The sequence below is a fragment of the Spermophilus citellus genome (assembly GCF_964194105.1).
Source record: "Spermophilus citellus genome assembly, chromosome: 3".
Classification (NCBI taxonomy): Eukaryota; Metazoa; Chordata; class Mammalia; order Rodentia; family Sciuridae; genus Spermophilus; species Spermophilus citellus.
In genome coordinates this window covers 89,876,983-89,890,236 of record NC_138184.1, presented here as the reverse complement: position 1 = coordinate 89,890,236, position 13,254 = coordinate 89,876,983, and the positions used below count along the sequence as shown (strand labels likewise).

General features: G+C 53.0%; 1 protein-coding gene across 2 annotated transcripts in view; it reads left to right on the top strand.

Moving 5' to 3' along the window:
- The first annotated feature begins 383 nt into the window (after positions 1 to 383).
- ABCB9 (ATP binding cassette subfamily B member 9) overlaps positions 384 to 13,254 on the top strand; it is a 28,168-nt gene continuing 15,297 nt past the window's right edge. The window contains exons 1-4 of one of the 2 annotated variants that reach the window (XM_081287378.1): positions 384 to 531; positions 6,313 to 7,012; positions 11,970 to 12,084; positions 12,597 to 12,727. In XM_081287378.1, coding sequence (XP_081143504.1) covers positions 6,412 to 7,012; positions 11,970 to 12,084; positions 12,597 to 12,727 — 847 coding nt within the window. In that variant the 5' untranslated portion in view covers positions 384 to 531; positions 6,313 to 6,411. Of the gene's footprint in view, positions 575 to 6,312; positions 7,013 to 11,969; positions 12,085 to 12,596; positions 12,728 to 13,254 lie in introns of both variants that reach the window. The other variant, XM_081287377.1, reaches the window with a different exon arrangement.

The window sequence follows — 13,254 nt, the reverse complement described above, 5'->3', positions numbered from 1 at the left end:
CTGTTAAAGAGCAGGTTCCCAGCAGGTGAGGTCTTTTGGGTGACCTGAGCAGGACCTGCAACCTCCAGGTGAACCCAGAGCTTGGAGGCCAGCGAGCCAGATGGGGGCGTGGCTTGCCGCAGGTGAGCAGGCGACTAGCCCCGGCCCTGCCCCAAGAGGCTCCGCCTTCCGAGGGAGGCTCATAGACCTCTAGCCAGGAAGCCCCGCCCCGTTTGCTAGACCATGCCCAATTTCCCGGGCCCCGCCCCGCCAGCGAGATTTCGCTAGGTCGTACCCTGGGAGCCCCGTCCTTCTTGGAATCCCCGCCTACTCCGCCCCCGAGGCCCCGCCCCGCCTGTCAGCCGGCCGCTGCGCCCGCAGGGCTCAGCTCCGACCTTGCAGCGGCGTAGCGCGGGCAGGAGGCGGGAGCAGCGGCGGGCGGAGCGCAGCAAGCTCAGCTCGCAGCGCGATCTCCAATGAGCTGCGTGGAACCTGCGCCCTGGACGACCTGAGCCAGCTGCGCGCCCCCCGCTACGGCCCACCTGGTGCCAGGTAAGGGCCCAGCGAGAGGACCCCCGACCTAAGACCCTACCAGGTTAGTGCGCCAGGCCGGACACTGCGTGGGGAGCGTATGGGTACCCTTGCCTCGGTGGGAATAGGCATCTCGGCAGAAGGTGGGAACCTCCTTGGGCCCCTGCCAGGATACCTGGGACCCGGGCACTGCAGAAGCCAGCCCCCTCCCCCACAGCCCCCGTCCCTGCAGCATCCCTTCAGGGCCTGCAGGATGGATGTTGTATTTCTTTTAACCCCTGAGGCGACGCCATCTCCTGGAAAATGGTGTGAAGAGAGCATTTTGGTGGGATCTTGGGAGGCTGATGTTCCGCTAGGATGGGGCTGGAGTGACTTCTGAGGGTTCCCCACCTCCCACATCAGGGCCTGACAGAGATCCTGAGCTCTCTGGCTATGATAGAAGCCTGGGGGTGGCCTGGGCCTGCCCACTTGGGCAGAGCCAGTCCCTTCAGTTTTCCCAGATGGCCCTTGGGCTGACACTGCTCCTCATGCACCCTCCTGGGCAGTTAGGCCTGTGGGTGCTCCTGCCCCGCCCTGGTTTCTGGGCCTCTGTGGAAATAGGCCTCCTCTCCCAGCCTGCTTTAACTGAGATAGCTTTAAGCTGGGTTGATGGACTTCCCGCCTTCTGCCCCACCCCTGAAGATGGGATGGCCTCCAGGCCCCTGCTTCAGGTGGCCCAGGGCCAGGAGACAAGAGGAGGGCTATAGGAAGGGTTCCCCAGTTTGCTTGGCTTAGGCCACAAGTTACCTGCTGCAACTTTCCCTAGTCCCAAAGTGAGGACCAGGCCCAACATGGAACACAGTGGGCTCAGTGAGGGTGGGAGTCAGGATGGAACCACATGGGCCCAGCCCAGAACTATCCCTGCCTCCAGAGATCCCACCACAACATCACTGCAACACCATCCACCACACAGGCCTCGGCCAGCCAGTGCATGCTGAGCAGCCACTGGGTCTTCCCAAGGCTAATCCACGTTAGGGTAAAAGGCTCATCAATTCAGAGTGCACAGGGGCCACTTGGGCCACACAAGTCAGGACCTTTTCCTGCAATCCCTTAGTAGCCTGGGTAGGAGACCCCCAAAAGGGTGAAGTGTCAGTTCTTGATTCTGCCTTCAACCATTTCCCATAGGCCACTGAGCCTCCTCACGCTGTCTGGTGGGCATGGTAACTGTGGGCCTCCAGGGTGGTGGTGAAGAGCTGGGAGGTGCCTAGTACCTAGTAACTCCTTGCAGATGGTAGCTGTTGTGGTTGTAGTAAGAGTTATTTATTATTTCCTGGTTGTTCCAGACCTTCTTCTGAAACTGACTGTTGGAGAGGCCCAACCAGTGTCTCCTCTACTGGGAAGAAAGGTCTTTAATGAGGCCTCCAGTGGGGATAGGGTCCCTTGCTAAATGCCATTCCTTAGGATTTGGGGTCATAGCAAGTTGCTCCTGTCTGCCCTGGGCCATGTGGGGCCTGCCCTGGCCTCTGGCCACCACCTTGTCCTTGTCTCTTAGGCCACACACATCACCTGAATACCCACAGTTTGCCCTCCAGAGCCATTTTTCCAGCTCAGCTGAGTCCTCAGAGTCAGGCAGATGGAGGGCAGGGACATGCAGCCTCATGATCTCCAGCCTCCCCACCCTGCAGCCTTAGCTTGTGGTCTTGTCCCCTTCCTTCTCCTGCTTAGTAACTTTAAAAATAACAGAGTAACTTGTCCTCACTGAAGACTGTAACCTGATCTGAACTGAGTTAGATTCTGCTCAGCCTGGAGCTTGGAGTAGAAGGACTCAGCACTTGGGGGTAGGGAGCTTGGGTGCTATCATGCTCTGCTTAGCTTGCTGTGTGGCTCTGGATAAGTCTCACCTCTGCCCTCCCTGGGCTTCAGCTTCCTCAAATGCAAAGCATGATTCAGAGGGTCCATGTCATTGTTTGGAATTTTGTTTATTCCTGAGAAGATAAGTATTGGGGGCTCCCAGGTAGGCAGCTGGCCACCTGGGTTGTGGGACATCAGGAAGGAACTCCCCCAGTGACTAGGAGTCAGAGGTGGGGACCTGGCCAGGCTCCTGGGTTGCAATCCAGCCTTCATGTCCCTGGCTGATCTGTTACCTTTCCTGCTTCTGAGCCCCAACCCCTTTCTGGGGATGTGGATCTTGTGCCCACCAAGACAAGGCAGCGGCTGAGGTGACTGGCAGGACCTAGTGCAGCTGGCAGTGGTTTGGCCAGGAGAACAGGTTGGCACTGGGCCAGGAGCTTCCCTTCCTGGGCTCTGAGTGGAGCTCACCCACTCCCTCACTCCCCAAGGCCTCTGCATTGCAGCAGATGGAGCCTGCGCTGGCAGCTCAGCAAGCTGGGGTAGAGCAAGGGCCCAGCCAGGGGCAGTTGCCCATCCCACCCCTTCTCCTTTTCCCTGACCCGACTTGGCCCTGGCTCTCCTTGGAGCAGCGGTAGCTGACTGAGCAAGCACCATCTCTGAGATGGACTAGAATCTGCCTGGAGGTGTTGGGGTAACAGCAGGGCCAAGCCTTGAGGGCCATGATGTCTCATTCCTCTCTGCATCTCAGACCCCTTCTTAGCATCTTGAGGGAGCTTGCCTACCCACTGGAGAGGTTGTTTTGCAGGATTAGAGCTATGGAGTTGAGAACACAGATACTGGAGCTTTACATCCCAGCTCTGCCTAGCTGTGTGACCTGGAGCAGGTCACTTGACTTCTCTGCCTCAGACTTCTCAATTGTAAAATGAGGGAAATAACAGAACCTACTTCATAGGATACTTGTGAGCATTAATATGTATAAGTCACTTAGAACATTGCTTTGCACATGTCAACATCAATAAGTGTCAGATATTATTGTTGCCATTGTTATCCTCCTCATTATTTCCACCTTTGCTGCTTTACCTGAGCCCTCACCGATGTGGACTCTTTTCCTTAAATAAGTGTACCCTGTTAGCATTTGTTATATTAAGAAGTATTGGTTGTAGCTCAGAGGAAAAGCGCTTGCCTAGCATGTGTGAGGCACTGGGGTTCGATTCTCAGCACCACATATAAATAAATAAAATGGAGGTTCATGGACAACTATATATATATATATATATATGAATGAAGAAGTCTTAGAGGCTAGGGGTTGTGGCTCAGTGGTAGAGAACTTGCCTACCATGTATGAGGCCCTGGTTTGATTCTCAGCACCACATATAAATAAATGCGTAAAATAAAGGTTCATCAACAACTAAAAAATAAAAGAAGTGTTGAGCAAGGTACAGTGGTGCATCCCTATGAGCCCAACAACTTGAGATGCTGAGGCAGGAATATCTCAAGTTCAAGGCCTGCCTCAGCAACTTAGTAAGACCTTGTCTCAAATTAAAATAAATAAATAAAAATAAAAAGGGTCAGGGATGTAGTTCAGTGGTAGAGCACCCATGGGTTCAGTCCCCAAGACTGGGGAATGTCTTAGCCTGATGATTAAGAGCCCAGATTCTGGGCCCAGACAGACCTAAGTCCACATCTCAGCTTTGCTATTCACCAGCTGTGTGATCATGGGCAAATTATTAACTTCTCAGGGCCTCAATTTCTCATCTGCTAGCTGGGGATGATGACATGCAAATCTCACAGAGTTGTGATGATTTTATAAGTGAACACACAGAAGCTCACAGCCCAGGGCTGGGCTGGTGAAGTGCTGTTACTTAACTGTGTGCTGTGGTTATTGGACACCTGCTGTGTGCCAGGCAGGCAGGGAGTCAGGTGCTGGGATCCTTCACATACCAGCTCAAGGTCTGGTTTGGGCCTGGTTGTCTGAGCGTATGGATCAGGTGACTTTGTTCCTCTGTGCCTCAGTTTCTCAAGCTGTAAGTGTGGGTTCAGTCACTCCACAGCACAGGTCCATCCCCTCTGCCTGGATTCAGCCATAGGGAGAGGACCTCTCTCAGGCCATACTCCCATCATGGTCACAATTCACAGCTGCCCCTCCTGTCACTCCCTTCAGGATCTCACTTAGTGCTGAAACTGGCCTTGAATTTAGGATCCTCTGACTCAGCCTCCTGAATAGATGGGATTAGGTATGCACCTGGCTTGGTTACCCACCCACCCTTCCTTCCTTCCTTCCTTCCTTCCTTCCTTCCTTCCTTCCTTCCTTCCTTCCTTCCACATGGAATGCTTCCTGAATTTGTGAGTCATCCTCCAGAGCTTTGCCCAGTTTGCAGACAAGACAGTCAAGCCCCCTTCCAGGAAGCACAGGTCAGGAGTTGGTGCTCAGGGACACGCCACAGCCCAGACCCAGCCTCACCCTAGACAAGCTCCACCTGCAGACTCGGGCCACCAGTCCTGCTTCCTGTGTCCAAGGCCCCCAGTGTGGGGATGTGCTTAGGTCAAAACAGACATCAAGACCCAGAAAACCAAAAGATCCTAGGGCTGCATGAAGAGGTTCTGGAAACTTCCAAGTAGATGCAGAGGCCCCTGGGCTGCAGTGAGACCAGCAAGACATACCCAACACTTCAAACTCTCTTCTCCTAAAGGTAGAGGTTTAGTTGAAATAGGAGGAAAGCGAACAAGCATTTATCTTGTGCTCACTGAATATAGTTAGTGATGATCAGCAACAATTATTATGTGCCAGACACCATGCCCGGAACTCAATGAGGCTCATGCCTTAAACTTCATGCTAACATTTTACAAATGAGAAAACTAGTTCCAGAGAAGTTAGTGGCATTAAAAATAGTGGCCTGGGCTGGGGTTGTGGGTCAGTGGTAGAGCACTTGCCTAGCATGCATGAAGGAATGGGTTCAATCCCTGGCACCACATAAAAATAAACAAATAAAATAAAGGTATTGTGTCCATCTACAACTAAAAAAATAAAAAAAAAAATAGTGACCAAGCGCTTGCTTTAGCAGCACATATACTAAAATTGGAACAATATAGAAGATTAGCATGGCCCCTGCATGAGGATGATTCGCAAATTCAGGAAGCATTCCATGTTTAAAAAAAAAGAAAGATTGGTGGTGCACACCGAATCCCATCTATTCAGGAGGCTGAGTCAGAGGATCCTAAGTTCAAGGCCAGTCTCCATATTTAGTGAGACCCTGTCTCAAAAAATGAATAGGGCTGGGCATGTGGCTCGGTGGCAGAGTACTTGCTTAGCATGTGCAAGCCCTTGGGTTCCGTCCCCAGCACGGCCAAAATGAAAAATGACCACAGTGCCCACTTGTAGAACTCTTTTCATCTCAACTTCACCCTTATGTTGGTGACAAAATCCTCCCAGATCTATTCCCACGCCTCACCTCTGAGCTCACAGGCTTCCTTGCCTTCCTCAAGTTTGTGAGACTCACTCCTGCCTCAGGGCTCGGCTCAGTGCTTTCCCCGGAAGATCCACACCTCTTTCTAGTCTTGCTCAACGTGAGATCTCCCCTGGCCCCCCAGAGGTAAAACTCCCCCATTCCCCTCTTGCCCCTCACTTCTTACCCCTCCTTTCCCCTCCTAGCCCTAATCTCAACATTCTATACCATTTACTTACTAATCTATCTCCCACATGACCCTGTCATCTCACAAGAGCAAGGATCTGTTGTTTTTGTTCGTTGTTAAATCCCCAACCCGAAGAACAGGCTTGGCCTATTGCAGGTGGGAATATTAATGTTCCTTGAGTGAATGGAAGCGTCATAGCTCCCTGGGAAGTCAGCACTCTTGTTATTGCCACTTTACAAATAAGGAAACTGAGGCTCAGAGATGCCAAGTGACTTGCTCAAGGTCATATAGCCAGAAAGTACCAACTTGAACCCCTGCCTGATGCTTGCTGTTGCCCCATAGGTCAGTCTTGCCCTGTAGACCATGATGGCCTTGCCCCCGTGATTGACGGCCTGCCCCTGGTGCCTGCCCCTTGGCACCTGCCTGCAGCCAACCAGCAGGATGCGGCTATGGAAGGCAGTGGTGGTGACGTTGGCCTTCATGAGCATGGACGTCGGTGTGACCACGGCCATCTATGCCTTCAGCCACCTTGACCGCAGCCTGCTGGAGGACATCCGTCACTTCAACATTTTTGACTCGGTGCTGGACCTCTGGGCAGCCTGCCTGTACCGCAGCTGCCTGCTGCTGGGGGCCACCATCGGGGTGGCCAAGAACAGTGCCCTGGGGCCGCGGCGGCTGCGGGCCTCGTGGGTTGTCATCACCCTCGTGTGCCTTTTGGTGGGCATCTACGCTATGGTCAAGCTGCTGCTTTTCTCTGAAGTACGCAGGCCCATCCGGGACCCGTGGTTCTGGGCCCTGTTTGTGTGGACGTACGTCTCGCTGGCCGCCTCCTTCCTGCTCTGGTGGCTGCTGTCCACCGTGAGGCCAGACGCCGAGGCCCTGGAGCCAGGGGCGGCCACCGAGGCTGAGGGCTTCCACAGGGAGGCCCGACCTGCAGCTGAGCAGGCGTCAGGGGCCACGCTACAGAAGCTGCTGTCCTATACCAAGCCCGATGTGGCCTTCCTCGTGGCTGCCTCCTTCTTCCTCATCATGGCGGCTCTGGGTAAGTGAGGGCCTGGGGTGCAGCCCAGGTCACACGAGGGCTGAGGGCTCAGTGTTTGACCTACCCGGTCGAACTTCCAGGTGCTAAGAGAAGGAAACCAGAATTTCACTCCTACCTAATTCTACTCCTGACTACCCTGATCTTCCTGCCCAGGACTAACTCTGGGGGAATGTTCTAGAAAATTCCAGGGGGCAGGAAACAAGTTCTCACCTTTCTTTTCTTACTCCCAGTGTTTCCCTAGGCAGCAAGCACCTAGCATGTCACCCCTGATCTCTGAGCTCCAGGCTCCATTCCCTTAATGTACCCTGCATCTCTGCCCTTCAGCTGCATCTTGCAACTGCATCCTAGTCTCCTCGTTGTTGGGCTCTTGGGCTATTTGGGGGCTTTTCCTCTCAAAATGAATAACTTTGTTCATACACATTTTGTGAATGTGGCTCGATCTAAAGAATACATTCCAGAAAGTGGGATTGCTGGGCCAAAAGCATTTTTTGGTAATAAAACAAAATAGAATAGAAAACTTAAGGGTACCTTGCCTGAGATAAGATGAAGCATTGTTTTGCAAAATTTTATGTTAGTTACCTCTGCCTATGTGCCACTGTGCCTTGGTTTGAGGTCAACATGCTGCCTCTTGGGTCTAGCCCACTCCAGCACCATGGGGGAGAGGTAGAATGGCAGGTTCCAAACTCTGTGGTTCTGAGGTTCGTAAGGCCTAGGTTCAAACCTCAGCATTGCTCCCTAAATTGCTGTGTGACCTGTTTCAACCTCACTTCTCTCGTCTATGGAATGAGGACTAGCAGCATTCTTATTTCAAGGCCTTGAAAAACTTGAATAAAAACAGATAGGACAAGGGCTAAGCACAGGGCTTGGCCATCATGATGAGCACACGGGAATATTGGCTGTTATGACTCTCAGCATTTCAATTCACCAGATCTGAGCCTGGGATAGAGACAAACCCAGAATTAGCTGGGCACAGCAGCTCGTGCCCATAGTCTTAGTGACTTGGCATTCTAAAGCAGGAAGATTGTAAGTTGGAGGTCAGTCTGGGCAATTCAGCAAGACTCTCTCTCTCAATAAAAAAAAGGGCCAGGGATGTAACCCAGCCTCTGGGTGCCTCTGGATTCAATCCCCAGCACCAGAAAGAAAAGCCAGGACATTCTCCAAGAAGACAGGCCACACTTGGAACTGGCCCGATTCTGTAGCCCCTCCTCTTGCTGCCTGCCCTCCACTGTCTCAGGCTCCTCCTCATAGTGTGTGATGGGCCCCGGCCTCAGCCTTCTTGTCTGTCAAAGGGGCAGATAGTCCCATCACTCCTGTGGTGGTGAAGGCCAGTGAGCTGATGGGGGACTGGGACATTCCGGGCACACAGAACACTCCCAGTAATATGTGTGACAAGTGTCAGGGGACCCCTTTCTACTCCACCAGCAGTTTCTCCTGGTCACACTCCAAGGCCTGGATATCCCTCCTTGAAAAGCCTTCTCAGATCTGTGACGGTGGCTCTTTGCACTCGATTGTATGCTGGTGACATAAGAATTACACACTTTCCTGCCTCCCGCCAGGCCTGACTCACTTGGGTTCCAGTGCCCAGCACAGGGACAAGCTCCCTGAGTCAGTGGGTAAGCGAATGACTATCCTACAGTAGGCAGATGTCACCCCTGTCTGCACCTCATCTCCCCACCCACTGGTACCCTGTGTCAGCTGGTTGTGCTCAGGGAATATAGCGTCCTACAAGACTGCCACGCAGATTCTGCCAGCCTGTGGGGTTGCACCAAGGTCAAGGGCTCAGACTTGGGCTCAGGCCCCCCAAATTCAGAGAACTTCAGGAAAGTTCTGATCTCAGATTTCCACACTGAAACGGTGGCTTTTTTTTTTTTTTTTTTTTGTACTGGGGAGTGAATCCAGGGGCACTTAACCACTGAGCCACATCCCCAGTCCTATTTTGTATTTTATTTAGAGACAGGTCTCACCAAGTTACTCACGGTCTCACTAAGTTTCTGAGGCTGGCTTTGAATTCAAGATCCTCCTACCTCAGTCTCAGAGGGTGGGCAGATAACAGGAGTGAGACACCCTGGCCCTGAAATGGGGGGGCCTCTGCTGGAATTAGGTGAGACTCTGGGAACTAGATGAGAGAAAGCACAGTGACTAGCAAGATCATCCAGCAAATGTAAGGAAATTGATCATTATTTTTCAATCAAGGGCATTGAGTCATGCTCAGCTTTTTCTGTACCCCATAATCTAAAAACAGGAAAAAAGAATAAAACCAAAACCAACCCATCACCCATTGGGAAAAAAGGCTAGTTTGTGTTGAGTATTTCCTATTAAATTGGGATTCCTTTTTTTAATGGGTATTCTAGCATTGTTTTGAATTTTTTTAATTGTTTTTCTTACGTTATTGGGGATCAAACTCAGGGCCTCACGCATGTTAGACAAGCACTTTACAACTAGGCTCTATCCCACCCATAAACTGGGATTCTTAAATGTGGATTCTTGGCAGTCCAGGTACATAAATGTGGGTAAGTACTTAACCACTCTGAACTCCAGTTTCCTCTTCTGTGGAAAGAGTACATTTCCATGGGAAAAATAACAATACCAGCCCTGTGGGATCATGGGGTGACATCTGGGACTTGAAGATGGTAAGGGAGCAGATATCTGGGATAAGAATGTCCCACCTGGGCATGGTAGTGCATGCCTATAATCCCAGTGTCTTGGAAGGCTGAGATAGGAGGATTGTGAGTTCAAAGCCAGCCTCAGCAAAAGCAGGGCACTAAGCAACTCAGTGAGACCTTGTCTCTAATAAAATCCAAAATAGGGCTGGGGATGTGGCTCAGGAGTACAGGGGTCAAGTACCCTTGAGTTCAATCCCCGAGACCAAAAAAAAAGTGCTCCAGGCAGAGGGATTAGCTGTGCCCAAGTCCTGGTGGAAGGGTGGCTGCTGGCCCAAGAAATAGCCAGGGCAGAGTGGAGCAGGGTAAGCAAGAGAAAGAAAGTCAGGTCGCTCACCAGGGACCCTGTGGTATAGGTTTGTTGTGAGTCACTGCAAGAACTTTGGCTTTGGTGGTGATGCACACCTATAATTCCAGTGGCTTGGGAGGCTGAGGCAGGAGAATGGAAAGTTTGAGGCCAGCCTCAGCAACTTAGGCCCTAAATAACTTACTGAGACTCTGTCTCAAAAAAATAAAAAGGGCTGGGAATGAAGCTCAGTGGTAAAGCATCCCTGGATTCAGTCCCTAGTATTAAATTAAAAAAATTTTAAAACTGGGTGGAGCAGGGGATTTTGGCTTTTACCCTGGCTGAGTTGGGAGCCAGTGGATGGGAACCATCTGAGTCACGTTAGCAGGATGCCACTGTCTACAGAGGAGGACAGGCCCATGGGGGAGGGGGAGGAGCAGCTGTTGAGCTGGTGCAGGCAAGATTGGCAACTTGGAGCAAGGTGGAGGTGGTGAGAGCAGTGAGGGCGATGGAACTCTGAAAATATCCCAAAATCAGAGCTGCAGGATTTGGAGTTTCACGTGATTCTCGTGCAGATTCCACAGAGGAAAAGGTAGTTTGCATAATGCCTCACACAGCACCTGGGACCCAGGAAAGTCATCGTTATCATCAATGCTTGTGGTTGGAGCTCACCGATGCCTTTTCTGTGGGTAAACTTGAGTCAGAACTGCAACTCTGAGCACTGAGCAGCTGCGGTTGGACCCCATCTGGCTGAAGACTATGGGGTCTGAAGCCCATTAGGCCTCCACCTTGTAGTTCCTGCCAAATCCAGCAGAGGGCACTAGAACCACAGGAACTTGGCAGCCAGCTTAAGCAGAGTGGGCCAGGGCTGAGGATCCACACCTGCCCAGACTTCATTCACTGACCTTTATTGATCACCTACTGCATGCCCAGCCTCAACCTTAACTCTGCCTGTGGAAAGAGTTATAGTAAAAACAGGTCTTGGGACAAGCAGGGACCCAGCCCAGAGAGGCCATCCACATTCTGTGTCCACCTTTTCCGTGAGAGTGGACATCCCAGGTTACTGGGGGGGCAGGTGTCTTAGCAGTTCATTTGTGCTACTGTAACAAAATACCATAGACTGGTAATTTATGAACAATAGGAATGCCTTCCTCACCACTCAGAGAAGTCCGAGATCAAGGCTCCAGCAGGCTTTACATCTGGTGAGGAGACATCTCTGTGTCTCCCAGATGGAGTCACATTGCTGCTTCTCCAAAGGAGGGACACTGTCCTCTCATGGAAGAAGGCAGAAGGGCCCTAATCCCATCCGTGAGGACTTCAAGGCCCCAGCCCGTAATGCTGTCATATTAGTGATTAAATTCAACTTTGAATTTTGGGGCACACATTCTGAACCTAGCAGGAGGGGACAACGGAAGACGCCCTGAATTGGAGGCTAATTTGAGTCAAGTCTCAGTCTTTCCCCTTACTTCCTGTGTGATCTTGAACGAATGACTCAGCCTCTCTGAGGCTCCAGGATTGTCGTGAAGCCACAGGATGACAAGAGGGTGAGAAGTCACCTGGCAAGGTGTGAAGTGCCAACCACGAGGGGTGGGGCAGCAACGATCAGCACTGCGTGGAGCCAGAACACCAGCCCCTTCCTGGGTCTTCCCAGGAGAAGAGCATAACCTGAGTTGGCTTCCACCAGCCACTGCCTGCTGGGTGGCTCCTCAGCTGAGAAATGAGTGATGCCAGGGCCTGCCGTGAAGGGAAGGGACCATCACCACATGTGCCCTTGGCCACCACCCTCCATGCCTGGTGGCCATTGCTAACATCAACCCAGTCTGTGCAGTCAGAGCCAGTGTCTCCCGTGTCCCTGTTCTCTGTGAGGCGGTGGGGGGGGGGGCAGTGAGCAGCCCGGGGCCCCACGTGGGAAGCAGAGTTACCCAGAGGAGAGCCCCTGGAAGCGGGCAGAGCAGGCAGGTGTGGGCTCCTGCTGCAGATGGACACCCTGAGCCCGCCCTGCCTCCCCCAGGCGAGACCTTCCTGCCCTACTACACAGGCCGCGCCATCGACAGCATCGTCATCCAGAAGAGCATGGACCAGTTCAGCACTGCTGTCATTGTCGTCTGTCTGCTGGCCATCGGCAGGTAGCCACTCGGCCTGCCCTGCCCCGCATGCCCCAGGCCTGTATCCCTGGACGGGGGTTGTGGGGGTGCCAGGGCCAGTTCTCAAGGAAAGTGTGGGCTGGAAATGCCTCTGGGACCTGTCCGACAGCCCGTGACCAGCTCCCAAACTGGCTTAGAAACCTCGTCCCTGTGATCAGACCACATCCTAGTGCTGCACCCTCTTGTCTTGGTCCTCAGGGTGCCCCTTTCCCTCCCTTGCTGCTTTCTGAGCAGGAACCTAGGCCTAAGAGAAGGTCTAGCTTCAGTATGCTGTTCTGGAAGGGAGGGTCAGCTGGCAGAGCTAGGCCCCTTGCCTGCCCTTGCCCTCATGGGGAGCTCCCGCAGGGAAAGAGGGACACCCCCACAGTGCCAGCCCTGGACAGTGGCCTGAGGCTGGGTGCTCCTGCTGTCCTGCCAGCAGCGGAGGGGCGGCCGGGTGGTGGTTGTCGCAGTCGGAAGGACGCGGTGCTATAACATCTCTTATCTGCAATTAGCTCATTTGCCGCAGGTATTCGGGGCGGCATTTTCACCCTCATATTTGCCAGACTGAACATTCGCCTCCGGAACTGTCTCTTTCGCTCGCTGGTGTCTCAGGAGACGAGCTTCTTTGACGAGAATCGCACAGGTTGGTCCTGTTGGTGACGTGGGCAAGGGTGGGCTTACCTGGGTACGTGGTGGGCTCAGGCCCACTGCTCCCATGTCAAGTTCAGGGTGGAAGCACCCAGAGGTAGGCTGGCACTGCTGGCCTGGCCTGAGCCCTGGAGAGCTGGTCCACCCACCGAGGTTTTGATGTGAGCTGTAGCCACCATAGGACCCTGGCCAGGCCACTCCAGGTCCCTGCTAGAGCCAAGGCCTCACTTTGCACGGCCCTGTGGAAACCACAAGGGCCAGGACTACCCAGCCTGTGACCTGTGGGGGTGAGCGGGTAGGACACAGACAAGAGCAGCAATGGAAATCCGGTGTCCAGCCAAGACCCCAAGCTCTGAGACAGACCAGCCTGCTCCAAACCCTGGCTCCTCCACTAACCTCTCAGAGCCTGTTTTCTCCTCTGAGAAATGGGAAAAATAACTGTAAGTGCCAAGCCTGGTGCAGGGCACACACCTGTTAATCAGGAGGCTGAGGCCAGCCTCAATAACTTAACAGACCCAGGCA